This window comes from Orbicella franksi, chromosome 2 (assembly GCF_964199315.1).
Source record: "Orbicella franksi chromosome 2, jaOrbFran1.1, whole genome shotgun sequence".
Taxonomy (NCBI): domain Eukaryota; kingdom Metazoa; phylum Cnidaria; class Anthozoa; order Scleractinia; family Merulinidae; genus Orbicella; species Orbicella franksi.
This window is the reverse complement of record NC_138146.1, coordinates 22,413,192-22,428,872: the sequence shown is the minus strand read 5'-3', so window position 1 is coordinate 22,428,872 and position 15,681 is coordinate 22,413,192. Positions and strand designations below refer to the sequence as shown.

The following is a 15,681-nucleotide window of genomic DNA, read 5'->3' as shown; positions in this document are numbered from 1 at the left end:
AATGATGTATAAAATTGTTTATTTTGTCATGGGCATATAAGTTTAGTTTTACTTCATAAAATGCTAAAGCCTTGACATTATATGAAGTGTCCTCATTCTAGAGTGACCAAAAAATTGCTTAAATGTCCTTCCTGTTAAGGGACTATGTCATGTTACATGTACATTGAGACAGAGTATTTTTGTGATCACAAAATCACCTTCAAACCAAGGGAAACCTAAAAAATAAAACTGCACTGAAGTGAAAACTAAAACAATAGAGAGGAAAATAACAGTAAAACAAAAAGGGAGAAGGATTTTTATGATGGAGACAGATCTCAAATGATGAACCTGAAAAATCTAGACTATAATAATTATTTTGAGATACCCCATTGATGACAAACACTTGGAGCTTCCTCCTGCAAATTCTAACTTCTACTGCAGTTAGAATGACCAGAGGTGCGGAATGGTTCAATAAAATTCAGGTTGTGCTGAATAATTCTTTTTTTAATGCTGAATAGGTTTTATCTGAAGCATATCACCTAGTCTAGGTGATATGCTTCTGGTTTTATAAATTGGCCACAGTTCTGTGCAGAACAGATAGTACCCTGGGTGCCAGATGCAGTGCACAAGCAGTTCAGGTTTTGGTAGTGGTACAGGGAAAACATTAAAATAGACAAGTAAAAAAATAAAAGTCTGAATCAATTGATAAAGAAGAAAACATAAGCACAGCAGCGAAAGAAATGGGCCATGTTGGACATATCAATATTCTAACATGGATCCGAGGCTTTCAGATCAAAATTACAAATTTTTTAAACTTCTTTTGTCTCACAATTCTTAAAAGAGACTTAGAAACAAAGAAAACACCACCAAATATAAAAGTTTGTCCTGAAAGCCTTGTATCCATGTCAGAATATTGACAGATCAAACAAGGCCTATTGTACATTTACTTCCAAAGGATTGACTACCATGGATGCCACATTGGTTAATATGTATTTGTGGCCTACTGCCAGACATTGTCAGGGTTCTCACACAGAACCTCTGCCTGCTAACTACAGGGAAGGTGTGTGAGAACATTTTGGAAAAGAGCTGTCTAGGAGACTACTTATGTCATAAATTATTCAGGCAATCAAAATCTTGCAATACGTGTAGAGTTACTAAAGAAATCAGGAAAAAGATTCTGCAACATCTGTCATCTAATTATTCACTTTTTTATTTCTCTGTCCAGTTAGGGAACTTCAAATTTTACATGTCCTAGAATTGACCCTATTTGAAATATAAATAAAGAATTTATTTCTTACAGTCAAATTTGATTCTTCACTGGTCTAGACACCAGTTGGGTATTGCAACTTTGTGATAAAAACACTTGAGAAGAGGTATTATGTCTTTGTGTGCATACTAACAGCATACCATACCATATTGGAATCCACTTATTTTGAAAAAAAAATATATCCCCTAAAAAATATGCCTTGTGGCATATGAAACAAAAGGCGTGATAGCTGTAAGAATTAAAACCCACACATGTACAAACTGTAAATAGTAGAAAATACTCTCCATCAATTCACCCATGTCAGCTATTTTGCAGGAGGTTTCTGGAAATTATTAATCGCATTACTTCATTAGTTCCTGCAAGAGAGAAGAGAGAGGAAGACAATTGATTCAGTGGTCACCAGAATCAGAGGGAATGGTAAGTACACTTTTTATTGGTATTAAACCCAAAAGTATGTGAGGGCATCTGGCGTAATAAAAGCTGTATTTGAACAAAACATTTGTGTCAATCAATGATCAGCTGTTTTAATATAAACTAAATTATATTTATGTTGACAGACAGTGAATTGTTGAGAGAAGGTAAGTAAGCAAAAAGTGCCATGTTATTCCCTACCTTCTAGAATCTGATGGACTCTGCAGTCTCTCATGTACTGCTGGACGGCATAATCCTTAAGGTAGCCATACCCTCCATGAAGCTGAAGAGCGTCGTTGCAAACCTAAAAACCAGGGCATTCACAAACAACACATATTCTACATCTCAATTGAAAATTGCAACATGAGTCAAAGGCTTTCTACAAAAATATGCAGATTTTCTATTATTCCTTTGTCTGGTGATTCCCATTAGAGACTTGATGCAAAAGGACAAGAACAACTATAGAGCTTTTGTATAAAGCTTGGTACCATGTTAGAATTAGATATATTATTATTTTGACTGTATGCTTTTTTAAAAAGGTTCAATTTAGTGTAAATCTTTATACACTTAGAATCGATTAGAGATGAAATACAAAATAAACTGAATAATACTGCATTTTCATGCACGATATTCAGGGAAATATATATAATTTGGTTCTTAAAGGACTATCATGAACGTAGACAGGTAAACTGACAGAACAACAGGTGTAAAGTTGGCCTGCTCTCAGTCATGTGATTGTGTTGATGACTGGTTTTGCTTTTGTTTCTTTGCTATCAATAGTAAAAACCTTTGTGGACCTCATTAGCATGATGGTTCCACAGAGGGGAAAAGCTGTTTGGAAAACTTGAAAACAACAAAAAAGAAGTGCCTCACGTACCTGGGGGGGGGGGGGGGGTGGGGGGAGATGGCACTCCTTTATGGGCTATATAGGTATGTGCCACCCCAAAGGGTGTGGTTTTTGAGCTGTTTTGTCAGTGAAAATGGGTTTAGTTTTTGACTGTTTTGGTCTGAAATTGGGTAGGGTTTTCAAGAAATGCAAAAAAACTTCTTTTCATGGCATTCACTTCCGCTGCCGGGTTTCACTGACTCATGTTGACTTTGTCACTTAATTACACTCCCGTAGATCAGTGAGAAAATTTGTAAACAAAACATTTATTTACAATAAATTGTGTGATGGTATAGATATTAGAGGGTAGGTCTGAAAATTGGTATGGATTTTCAAGGCCAGGTCTGAAGACGGGTGTGCGAAATGACATGTTTTGGTCTGAAATTGGGTCAGGATTTGGAGGGCCAGCAGCACACCCCCACCAAGAATTCTAAGCTAAGATGTGTGACTCACTCAATGTTCCACTCAGTACAAAAAAAGGAGTAGAGACTATAAACAAATTTAAAGAAAACAAACCTGAAAACATTGATCAGTGGCAAACATTTTTGCCATGGAACACAGTGTGGGGGCCTCTGGGGACTTAGCATCCAAAGCACAAGCAGCTTGACGCACAATCAACCGTGATGTTACCAGAGAGGTTGCCATGTCTGCCAGTTTAAACTGGATGTGCTGTAAGATTTTGTTTAAAATGTTGCCAGTGGTTTCCATTATAGGGGCAAGGGATCTGATTTTTATTCCATTTATAACATGTTAAAAAATAGTGTACTATGATTGCTCAGTTTGAATTCATTCAGTTATAGCTCAATAAAGTATGTTGACTATGCCAAATATTAAATAATATTAAAGTTGCAGCTTTGTCATAGGTGTGAGAAAACAGTCAACATCTCAGTCCATAGTTTGTTAGCTGCAATAAAATTTATTTCACACAGCAGTATTTAAATTTTTTTTATTAAATTTTCATTGACCTACAGTTACAAAATTTGCCCATACGTCTTTACTAAGTCAACAAAAAACTCAAATAAATCAACTGAAAGAACTGAAATAACATTCATTCCAAAAGTAAGAAATTAATTTATTGTTTCCTGTACCTGGTTGTCTGCAAGGGGACTGTCAAACTGTTTCCGCACTTTAGTGTGTTCAGCTGCTTGTTCAATCGATGCTTGAGCTGCTCCAAGCGAACATGATGCTGCAGAAACATTTGATAATTGAATGGTGAGAACATTTCTAGACTCTCAAGATAATATTCCTAGGTGCATTCAGTCAGTTTATCTGGTACCAATGATTCATTTTCCTTCAACACCAGGTTCTAAAGAGCACAGGCTATTCTAATACTCACCGATATTGATACGACCACCATTGAGTCCATACATTGCTATTCTAAAACCCTATAGTTTAAAAGTGAACAATACATTTCAGTGTTTACAATCAACCTTGACAAGGCACATGTGAGATTGATATGATTTTGACATCTAACACAATCAGTGAACAAGCCGTGAGGACTATCTAGTCCTTATTCATTTTACTGTGAATAGAGTGGTTTTCAATAGAATGTTGTAAAACCAAAACCAAACCAATTACTTACCAATTAGACTACTGAGCCAATTTCAAACTAAAGTACACTGAAATCAAAGTAATTGCTGATTACTTTCAACACTCAGTTGAAAACCACTATTATAGCCATTACTAACTACTTATTGACAGAGAGGGTGGTCTTAACAGGAAAATCTCAAACCGAGACCTTGCCGTATTGACCTCGCTATCAGCGGTCTATTGAGCGGTCAAATTATCGCTGATAGATTACTTTCCCTATGCAACTAATAGACACATGATTCTTATTTAGAGATCACATAGTGACAACTCATTATCCTTAAGAAAACACCCTATAGTGGTACAGACTTCAATCTATTTTACATTACGGTCATGAGCTTGAGATTTCTATGAGGTGATAGCAGATGAGGCAATTAACCTGTCCTTCATATCCGACCCTGTTAGTAACAGGAACTTTACAGTCTTCAAATATCACTGCTCTTGTTGGTTGTGAATTCCATCCAACCTGAACCAAGAAAATAAATTAAATCAGTGCAACTGTAACAATAATATCTTATTTACCCATCTACTGTAACATAGCATGTTCCTTTGGGGTGACCTGGATCTGGATTAGTGATATAACATCATTCAGATCATTGTAGATCAAAGGAACTGATGAATCCACTCTGGTCAAGGACTCATCGGTTCCATTGGTGTACCATGATCCGAAAGATCTTGGATCACTGATCCCGATCCAGACCACCCCAAAGAAATGCACCCTTAGAGTCAGAGAACATCGTCTCTTCATCACCAGTTGGACACAGTTTTCCCTCGTTTTAGTTCTTTGTTTAAATTAATTCTCTGTCAATGGTCATTATCAGCAATCCTCCTTGATCACACAGGGACATTGTAGTGATAGTAATGATGATAATATGATCATGTCTTTTGCTTCCATCTCCATCTTATGCCATGTTTGGTGTTTTCTCCCAGATCAAAATGCTGTTATTGATTATAATGTTTGTTGACTTTTGTTTAACTGCCTAACAGCAATTTCCTCCTGCCTGGCAAAGTCCATCCTGGGGCATCATTGGGTATTGCTCTTTGAGGTGTTGTGAGTAAAAATATATTGTGCCCCAACCATCTTAGCTTGTGCAGTATCATTTAAGCTCCATAATTATTCTATGACCATTGGTGATCTCGTCAAGCTTCATCCATTGAAGCACTTTTCTGTTTTTTGCTCTTGTTTCATATGCCACCAAAAATTGAGTGATTTAACAGAGTGAGGAAACACAGCTTGGTTTGCAGGCAGTTATAGCAAAAAATGTATCAAATGCAATAAATAAAATCCATAAAAATGGATTATTTGCTGATAAAAATAAAATATAGTCTATATTATAAGAACTGCTCGTATTGCATACAAAATTAACAAATGGTGATGGTTATTTGCAACATACTTTTTTCTCTTTCTTGCCAAAACTCAACCCTGGTGTTCCTTTTTCAACAATAACTGTTGAAATTCCTTGAGGACCTAAAACCAAATTCAAGATAACATGGAAAAGGGTACAACTACAAAAAAGCAAAGTTGCCTTCACAGTAATTTGGAAAAAACTCAGAAGATGTTAACTAAAGGCATCTGCAGTCAAGTGTCGATCAATACCCATGACCGATATCCTCGATCAAAACTCAACTGATACTCCATCAACACTCCATCAACACCTCAGCTGACACTCACTCGACATCTCAGTCAACATTTGGTCAACAGTCACCTAATTTTTGATCAATTCATGTGAGTCAGTCGATACTCGGCCAACTGAGCAAGTGCCGACCGAGTATCAATCAGGATGTTGATAGAGTACCAATCGCGATATTGATCGAGGGTATCTATCGACACTCAACCACAGATGCCTCTAGCACACATGATCCAAAAAGTCTGCACATCATGATGCATTGTAATTGTTAGTCACTAGCAAATCTGATAGACAGGTAGCTTGTTTAGTCTTGTAACTCTAAGAAAAAGGGACTTTCGTCCAAGTTATGTACCTGGTTGTCCAGTTCTGACCATCACAATGTAAACATCAGTGTCTCCACCACCACTGATGAATGCCTGGAAACATAGTAGAGAATGAAGTCATCACCGGTAATAGTAATACCTGACAGAAACCAAACCAGCATAGATGGCAAAAAATGTTTCGGATCTACAGTGAAATCCTATTGAGTGGAAATGGGAGGTGGCTGCTTAAAAGGGGTTTGGCTGCTTAATGGGGGTTTGTCAGTAATTAGCATGAGGCTTGGTAGAAATGTCAAATTATTCAACTATTACAAACATGCTTTAAGGCAACATAAGAATCATGTGAAGACAATAATTATTATAAACAGGTGTTTTTATCAGTAGTCACTTTCCATTTCAGACTCTCTCGTTGCCTTTTCCTAAACAGCCAAACTAAATGTATTAAATTTTGGGTGGCCGTGACTGCTGAATAGGGGTGTCCTGTTAATATTATTATTAACAGTAATCTACTGACAACAGTATTAATTTTTTAACCTTTGAGCCATTCAGGATGTAGTAGTCTCCATCTCTTTTGGCAGATGTTGTTAATGATGCCGCATCACTTCCACTACCTCTCAAGGATAAAAATACACTAACTTAATCAGTACATACAAATTATGATGTAGAGTTCCACAATAATATGCCAAAAGATGTTGTGTGGCCAACAGAACTACTAGACAAAATAGTGGCACATACCAGGTTCTGTCAGGCAATAAGATCCAAATTTCTGAGAAATAAGAGGGTTTGTAAATGCTGTGAACAAATCTAAAATTTTTGAATTGATGATAATTAAAAGTGTTGGTAAACTGTACCTCCCCTCCCAGGGGGGGGGGGGGGAACTCCCTCATAAAAGGGACCAGGGTGCTCGTTGTACCTTTCAGGGATTAAAAAAGCATATTTGGTGCCTCTTAGGGTAGTCGGCCTCAAAAGGTCCCACAGCAGGAGCTTTCGCGGTACCTTTGAACAAGTGTCAGTATCAGTTAATGTGTTGCTTAATTGGTACCACTTAGGGGTGAAAACATTTCAAGCCACACCCACAAAACAGGATCTTGGTACCTCTTAGGGGTTCATTTCAAAATTTCCAACTAGCACCACCGTCCTTTTTATATGGGAATACCCCTGGGCCTCCCCTCCCCTCCCCTTTCCTAAATCCCTTCTCCCTCCCCTCCATCAGAAAGCGGTCCAAAAGACTTTCATCAGAAACACTGCTGTTGTTACTTTGTGTTTAGTGGGTTTTGCTACATATTAATAGTGCAACACACTGGCATTCTAATAAAAATATTTACATAAATTATTTACATTATTAAAGGGGTTTCATACACTTTTTCAGCAGGAAGCCAAATGGTTTTCACAGCCAGGCAGAACCTTTTGAATTTAACTTCTTTAACTCCTTCTTCTTGCACTATAAGAAAAACGTTTCCCTAAATGATCAAACCAGGCAGGTAGAATTGTCCTCACAGCTTCCCAGTGCCTGGTCCTTAAGAAACCGCCATTATTGAATAAAGGTAATTATTATACTCTAGAATAAAACAAAAAAATCAAACAAAGTAAAACAGTAAAACTATGAACTTAACCTCCATCGATGCTAATGCAGGGACATATTTTTCTCTGAGTTCCTCAGAACCAAACTCATCAATCATCCAGGTAACCATACTGAGTGAAAACAGCAACATTTATAATAAATAATAATTATAATATTATAAAAATATCTAATATATGACTGAGAAAAATATGATAAGCTCAGAGTAGGCAAAAAGATCATTTTTCATTTGCACTTTATATTTGCTGTTTTGTACTGAGAATATTTTCAAATAGACTGTGCAGTATATATCTTTTAATTAGTTATTGCACTTACATTCATATGATTACCTATTATACTACTAAAATGAATATTTTGACCAGTAAAATTTAGAGGAATTATTCTCAGCTTTAGCACTTTAAAGTCTGTCTAATTCCCTTCAAATCTAATGGCACTGTTATTAAAAATTCCCAGCATGGTCTAGGATGCATAGTTTTTGGTCTATGGAGTAAGAAAGCATTCAATTTGACCAAAAGTGGCATGTAGATGACAACCCCCTCCCCACCCCCTGCTTTCTCCTCTCCTAATCCCTTCTGGGTAGGGCCTCGGGTAAGAAGTACTGTCAACAAAAAAGATCATCAGCAAAGCGGTTTATTTACTGCAACTAAAAGCGTCAAGTCGCAGAGAAAATTGGCAATGACTCTTTTGGCTGGTTGTAACCCTTCTTGTTTTTGCTTTGTTGTTGTTTTTTAATATTATTGTATGGTGAAGAGATAATGGATCTCACTTATGAATGCTAAGATATGCTGTTGTACTGACACATCCAGTGGCAAGAGCTTCAAATATCACAGATGCTTCTAATCTGGAGAGTCCACTGCCTCCATAGTCTTCCTTTGCATAGACAGCTAAAAGAGAAACCACTGAATTTAGTAACAACTTGATAAAAAGAGAGGGGGAAAATACCAGTCTGAGTGGATAAAGCTAACAATGAACTCTATAATTATTTATTGAATAAGAGCAACCAAAGAGTGGAACACTACACAGTGGGACAAAAATTGCACTTCCCACTTTTTTGATTGGGCGTACCAACCTGATAACATGACTAGAGATGATAAGGTAAAATGTAATGGCATTGATTAATAACAGACAGGGACAGTAGGTGTTACAAGGATGATGCACCTACAAGCATTGGTTGCGTACAGAAGGAACCAAGAATAATTAACTAGCTCATGGCAGGTCGAGTCTCTCTCCCTTATTACTGTCACTTTTAATACCAAGCAAACTGCAGACAAAAATTCAAATCCTAACTAAAACAGCCCAACTAACAGTATTGTGTTTTCTGCTGTTGTTGATCCTTAAAAAAAGAAACAAAGAAAGAAAGAAAATGGAATGAAATCTAGCGTCAATCACAATCCTCAGATAAAACCTTGTCGCAATGAATTTCCGCACTTGAGAGGTCCACTTAGATGATTGGTGGCCAGTAACTTTTTGCCAAAGATTTAACTATTATTCATGAATCGGCTATTTAACACATAGTTTTTTTACCTCCAAATCCAAGGCCTGCAAGTTTCTCTAAAGCATCCACAGGAAATATTTCCTGAAATGGAAACGACAAACTTGTGAGTCAGCTAATTAAGTCTTGATAAAAGAAGGCTCTTCTAAAGAATTGTATTAAATGAGTTCAATTTCTAACAAACAAATGGACTCTTAACTTTCCAAAGAGTTGGACTGTGAACAGGCTCCAACTGGAAGGGTCTGATAAACACGCTTGTCACTAACCTCTTGATCCCATTTTTGCATTTCAGGTGCAAGTTCATTTTTTGCAAAGTCTAAAGCCACTCTTTGGAATTCCCTTTGATCATCTGTGAGACCCAGTGATGCTGCAAAATACATTGTGCATAGTGAAAATTCAATAACACATACACTAGTAAGACTCTAAGCACTGAAATTAATTTTCCACTTGTTACTTTTCGCAGTACAGCTACTTAATCCTGAAAAAGAAACTTTGTAACCATAAACAGACCAACAACATACAGTGGAACCCTGCCATACTAAAACCCTGTTAGTAAGGTCAGTCGATCCCTACCACTGGATATCCTTGGGGAGAGGTGTTTATGGGAAATACATCTGACGGGGTATCTTCTTGCAGCTTCCAACTGGACATTGTGAAGGGATTTCCCAGGCAAGGGACCATACTTTATTCTCTCGATATAGAATTGCCTGAAAATCTTTTTGCCTTGCTAACAATTTAAGCTACTCGCAGGTAAACTTATTAGGCAAGATTTTTAAAAACACGTTATCTTCATAATGCTCGAATCGATCTCCGGCTCATGAATTTCTTGATGGAAATTACGACAGTAAGATCAAACCAAATCATAGCAATTGCAAGAAAACCTCATGAATACCCCTGTGTCCACTTAAGAACAAAGTTAAGCTTGACATGTGGACAGCGTGGCGGATCGATTTGTTTATTTTCATGCTAAGGACTTCAAAACTTACGGTCCACGATCGATGACATATATCTACATGCTGTATATCTTGTAAGAGCTTCCCACTTCTGAACTTTAAGTCCATGAAAATGCCGAATTCCTTTACAAAATGACGAACCAACACTTCGGCAACCAGGTAGCAATTTGTTCGCCATCTTCGCCTTAGCGGCCTGGCGATCTTGCGTGTTGAGTGGGCGGGGCGAGGGGCTGGGCGCAGGCAGGGCTAACTGGGGGTTTTCCATTATTTCTCTAGCCCTCTCCTACAGCAGCTCTATCCCTCACTATGTACACCAGATGCTGCATTGGAGTCGTACAGGCACCCATCAGCTACTGTATAAATCTCTCATGAGCTCATAACATCAAACCATTTGATTGTGGAACCCTTCTGTCCACCAGGAAGTATTGTGTAATGACCCAAATGACAGTTACAGTCGAGCCTTATTTTTAACTGACCCAGTAGATTCTAATTTAAATCTTCCACAACAACATCAAGACATCATTGTTTCTTTCAAAACACCAGAAATCCAAAATACGGGTACTGTTCAGGCTAGTTGCACAGGCTGTCCACCTCTTGGCAGAACTTGTTTGAATTGAAGTTCCTATGAACATAAAACCAGAGCTACGTTGAAACCTCTAATAAGCGGATACCCTCGGGACTTTCCCAAGATCTGCTTAGTATCCAGGTTGTTAACAAAGCTATCCAGAGTTCAAGTTCATCAGCTGTCATTTCCAACTTTAGTTTGTTTGTAATAGTGCCCTTTCAATACAGCAATGACAATATGGGTACCTTTAATCGACTATTTCAAGGATGACAGTAATTCAATGCCACATTATCAGTTTAGTCCTGTGTCCACTTAAGAGAGGAATTAGCCAAATACAATTTATTTTAGTGTCTGCAGAGGTGTCCGCTGAATAGGGGTTTGTTATAAAGAGAAATATAAGGCATTAATTTCCGGACCAGGATAAGTGTCTGCTTAATAGAGGGTGTCTGCTTAAAAGAGGTTTCACTGTACTTTTCAGCAACACATGCAGTATGCAGATATTTGACAGTATTATTGCTACACAAGATAATTCACACAGCTTCAGAATTGACTTGTATGCATGGTACTCCTTTTAATAAATATTCAAACGAACAATTTTTAAAATCACATTACAAGAATGCATAACATTACTGCTAAGTAACATATACAAAAAAATTATACTGAATTCTGGTCAACAAGCCAACCTTATCACCATAGCTTATACTATGCTCTTTGTGCAATATATACACTCAAGATTTTGTTTTTTCTTCACTGAATCATTGTGGCAAGACCACAAGTGTATTTGAGCACTAATATTGTTGCTTCATATAGTTTGTTTGCCTGAAGCATGAATCATACCTTTTTATTTTACATAAAATTCAACTAACAGTAAAGTTAACTGTGTCTAGTATTTAACAGTGCACATGAGACTATCATCATGTACGTTTCTGAAAATAGCGTATGTTATTGGTGTAATGCAGCTTAGAAACCTCAATGTTTATAAATATACAACCAAGAAAATAGCTGCAAACTCTAAAATAAATATATACAAGCCACGTCAGTAATTTAAATCCCCATTGCATAAGATTACCTATAACAACTCATTCCATGTCACAGGCACAAAAAAAGATTACTAGGTACAATGTTTAAATAGCTGTTTGATTAATTTAAAAAGAGAAATTTGATAAATATTACAAAAAGTGTTCTTATACAATGTATACCTTAATTGCAGAGTCACAAACATGTTTTGCAGTAATGAAATGACTAAACAATTTCTTGAAATGAAAATGGCCAATTTGTTTGGATAGTCCGATGAAAACACTTGACTGAGCATGGGAAAATTCAGTGTAAATTCAGTCAATTTTAAAATTTATGTTCCCAATTATCTGCATTTCATTCATGCTAGGCAAAAATTATTAAAATATTAACCTAATTCATATAAATTTACCACTTTTAAACCAAGATTTCTGGGAAAACTGACCCAAGCCTGGTAGAATATAATATCTTCAAATCTGAATCAAACAGTTATTTGCTTATGATCGACACAGTAATTAAATATCACTATGATATCAGCATGCAAACATCAAAAATACTCATGAGCATATCTAATAAATATATTTTACAATAGTCAAAATCACAGTCCTAGTGGTGTTTTTGTGTGAAACTACAACAGTTCAGTTTTAGAACAAATATATACACACCCAAGAGAGAGTCAAATCAAAATTCAAACTAAAACAAATTTAAAAGGCAACATAACAGGTGTCAGATTTCAGGTGTAACTAATAAATATTCAAGTTTAAAACACCAAAGATTAAAACAAGTGAGTGACAGCGGGAAAGGCAGATGTTTTTATGCTCTCAAGAAAATGTGCAGAACAGCTCACATACCCTAGTGTATGAATATATTATTAACTGGAACTACAAACTGCAAAATGCACAGCAGAAATACATGAGCTTTAAACATGTTTTATACGTAAATTTCATAAATATACCTGACAAAAGAAGCTTCACACATTGGAAAATATATAGACTTATTTGCTGAGGTGCTCAATAAATTTGTATTATTATTATAATTATTGTTTTGGAGACTGCAAAGGTATCGCTCATTTAGCCAAGTCAATGCAGTTCTAGGTTTAAGCAAAAGTTGACACATACATATTCCTTGAGTTCAGTAATATGAATATGACCATGAAGGCCAAAAACAAGCCAAACAATTTTCTCTATCACAAAATATCTGCTTGGCGAATTGGGCTGGCAAATAATGAGCACACTCCATGGAGCAGATCATCTTGATTTCTCACATTTGATGTGAAAGAGCCCCTCTTCAGTGTCACCTCAAAATACACTACAATGTATATAATGTAAGGGAACATCTTTGGTCAGATTAAGAATATGAACATAATATTGAGGCTTTCACCGTATGGTATAGTGCTGCAGCTAAAACCACAACTCATCAGCATCAGTGTGCTTACGTCCAAATATACTTTGTTCCCAGTCGGACAGTTGCTGTAAAAAGCCCCGATTAGGCCGAATACATGTCCTGCGATCCCTAACAAAGTCATGAGCAACTTTGAGAGTCCACTGCCTTGATTTCATCAAGTATGAAATGACGATTGTTGAGCTGCGGCTTACACCAAGGTTGCAATGGACTAGGATGCGTCCACCTACAGACAAGGCATCACTGATGAACTGACAAGCCTTTGAGAAATAAATTTTCAAGTCACTGGAAGGATTATCATCAAGCTTTATATTGAGATACTGAATGCAATCTGTGAAAGGTGAGGCATGTTCACTGCCAATGTTAATGACATGTGTGAGCTTCAGATCTGATACTACCTTTCTATTGGTCGCTTGTTCACCTCGGCCTAAATAGAGCTGGTTTTCCAAAATGAGAGAGGGATAAACGGTGATTTCTTTATGATCATGTCGGATGGTCAGGTCCTTTGTTGTGCACATGAAGGGCCAAGCCTGTTTAAAACTGTCATAACCTGAAGCTAGAAACAGAGGATCCACTAATTCATAATTCATAAGCTCCCTCATGAGTTTAATTTCTGGTAGATCGTCATTTCTGGTGTCTGAGACAGAGTTTCCATACACTATAACGTGAGTGTATTCACTAAGACGATTTGGAATTACTTCCTCGCCGCCCAGGTACCCATAGCCAAACATGGGGTTCGTTGCTAAATCATTGTACAGAGAACCTGCACAACGCGCCAAAATAATATGGCCTCGTTCGTGATCTGCTTTAGGTCTAGCATCTACAACAAGTAGATACGATGGATCGAAGATGCTGGAGTGTATTGCTCCGTCCCAGAAGTAGTTATACAGTTCATTTGCCGAAATCAAGTTTGATGCGTCGATACTCCCGCTTGCTTGTCCTGGTAGTAGAGCGGGTGACTGCGGGACAACAGTGGAATTCGAGTCTTGAATATCTTGATTTTCTGTCGCTGGAACGGTTAAACCGTTTAATGCCAGGTTCTTGCCCTGCTTATTACTCGGCTGATCGTTCAATGTAGCCCCATTCAAGCTCCTAGCGTTGTTATTCTTGTTTGGCTCTAACTGCACCTCATGTTTCCTTCCATTTTGTTTCCCCTTAGGGCTCAACTCCCGCGGAGGTCGAGAGTTTTTGTGTGGCTTTTGTGTGTTAACTGCTGTTTGAACACTTATAGTATCTCGAGAGCTATTTCTCCTTGTTATATGCGAAATCCAAAAATTCTTGCTATCTCTTCTTTCCATCCCTTTAGCTTCTTGCCCTGTATCCTCTCCTTGCTCAAGCCTTTTGTCACTCTTTTTCCCTTTGACATCTTTCGCACTACCATGAGGACGGCTTGAAAGTACATCTCTTTTCGCCTTTTTCTCAGACTTCTGTCTTGGACTTCGAGAAAGAGACGCTCCCATCACTGAGAACCTAAGACTACAAACGCAACTAGTTCCAAAAAGTTTGGGAAAAGAATTCAACTTGCGCAACAACAAAAGGACTCCATGTTTACTTTGTTACATACGGACCAACGTGAAAGACTGGGAACTAAAAAACCACCAGTTTGCCCTGGGGGGCCCAGGGCGAGAAATTTGCTTTGACTCTGTTTCAAAACGAGGCCGAAGGACCTCGAGAGTGGGTGAATTCGAAAACATTACAAACTCCGCAATTACTAAGTATTTCACGGTATGATGTCTACATTCATTATTTTTCCGATGGTATTAACAAAGCCCAGCATGTGCCCCGCTTTTTTACAACTACAGTACGGCATGTCGTCAAAATGCCAGCGCATGGTTGCCACATCACAGACATCACTTTTCAAAATTCCCCGTATTTCCCTGATAAAAATGAGATTTCCCTAATCAAATAAATACAAAATGTCAGATATAGTAGCGGCTTCAAGCCTCCCCTTACAACCGTCCTTTCCACTCATTCATTAAGACTGATAAGGAAACAGGTCGTTCTTCCAGCCTTCGATGGTATTAAAACAGCCGTGTTAAATTATTTCAATTTTCCCAGACTTTTATTCAGAATGTCACTTTTCCCTTACTCAAAATTAAATTCCCTGACTTTTCCCTGACCTTGAAGAATTATTTCCCTGACCATTTCCTTACCTGTGGCAACCCTGCGAGGGCTAACGCTCACCAATTTAAACCTAAAACGCAAGACAATTTAAACCTTTGAAAGAAACTACTGAACATTATTAGCAATCAAAGTTGGAAAAGGTTACCACAACCCTTCTGGCGTTTGCACGGAATGAATTTTATTCATGTCATTCCTTACACTTTCGTTCATTTCATGTCAGTTGCCGGAATTTCCGAATTGCATAATTCAAAAATTAAACTTGAAATTAATACCAGCGTCAAATTTTACAAAGCAAGGAATCATGTTTCTTTCCTTTAAATAAACTGGTATACATATTGACATATCATTCCCTTTTGTCAGCAAAGCGGAAATGAACTATTATAATCAAATTCTCTAGTCAAAATTTTAGTACGTGTCGTCAAATTCGCTTCATTACCATTTTCATTATTTACTCGATTTTCACGTCTTTCTGAGT

General features: G+C 37.4%; 2 protein-coding genes across 2 annotated transcripts; both read right to left on the bottom strand.

Annotated features, from left to right (window-relative positions):
- Positions 1-23: 23 nt before the first annotated feature.
- On the bottom strand, positions 24-11,120 carry LOC145478692 (isobutyryl-CoA dehydrogenase, mitochondrial-like). Its single transcript, XM_081456796.1, has 15 exons — positions 10,136-11,120; positions 9,416-9,516; positions 9,182-9,233; positions 8,424-8,541; positions 7,692-7,770; positions 6,814-6,844; positions 6,613-6,689; positions 6,111-6,174; positions 5,525-5,598; positions 4,510-4,596; positions 3,880-3,928; positions 3,632-3,729; positions 3,060-3,212; positions 1,859-1,961; positions 24-1,602 (listed from the first exon to the last, which is right to left on the bottom strand). The coding sequence occupies exons 1-15, from the start codon at positions 10,365-10,367 to the stop codon at positions 1,547-1,549; spliced, it is 1,374 nt and encodes a 457-aa protein (XP_081312922.1). The 5' UTR covers positions 10,368-11,120; the 3' UTR covers positions 24-1,546.
- Positions 11,121-11,211: 91 nt separating this feature from the next.
- On the bottom strand, positions 11,212-15,621 carry LOC145478689 (serine/threonine/tyrosine-interacting-like protein 1). The gene has a single exon (XM_081456794.1). It carries the CDS (start codon positions 14,540-14,542, stop codon positions 13,082-13,084), a length of 1,461 nt encoding a protein of 486 aa, XP_081312920.1. The 5' UTR covers positions 14,543-15,621; the 3' UTR covers positions 11,212-13,081.
- Positions 15,622-15,681: the final 60 nt, after the last annotated feature.

Bases quoted from the DNA above. Each gene is read 5' to 3' on its own strand.
- LOC145478692 (XM_081456796.1), bottom strand. From the start codon at position 10,367: ATGGAAAACCCCCAGTTAGCCCTGCCTGCGCCCAGCCCCTCGCCCCGC. The intron at 6,845-7,691 runs GTTAAGTTCATA...CTTATTTCTCAG, and splicing joins CTGCATTAGCATCGATGGAG to AAATTTGGATCTTATTGCCT. The intron at 5,599-6,110 runs GTACATAACTTG...ATTTGGTTTTAG, and splicing joins GGTCAGAACTGGACAACCAG to GTCCTCAAGGAATTTCAACA.
- LOC145478689 (XM_081456794.1), bottom strand. From the start codon at position 14,542: ATGGGAGCGTCTCTTTCTCGAAGTCCAAGACAGAAGTCTGAGAAAAAG.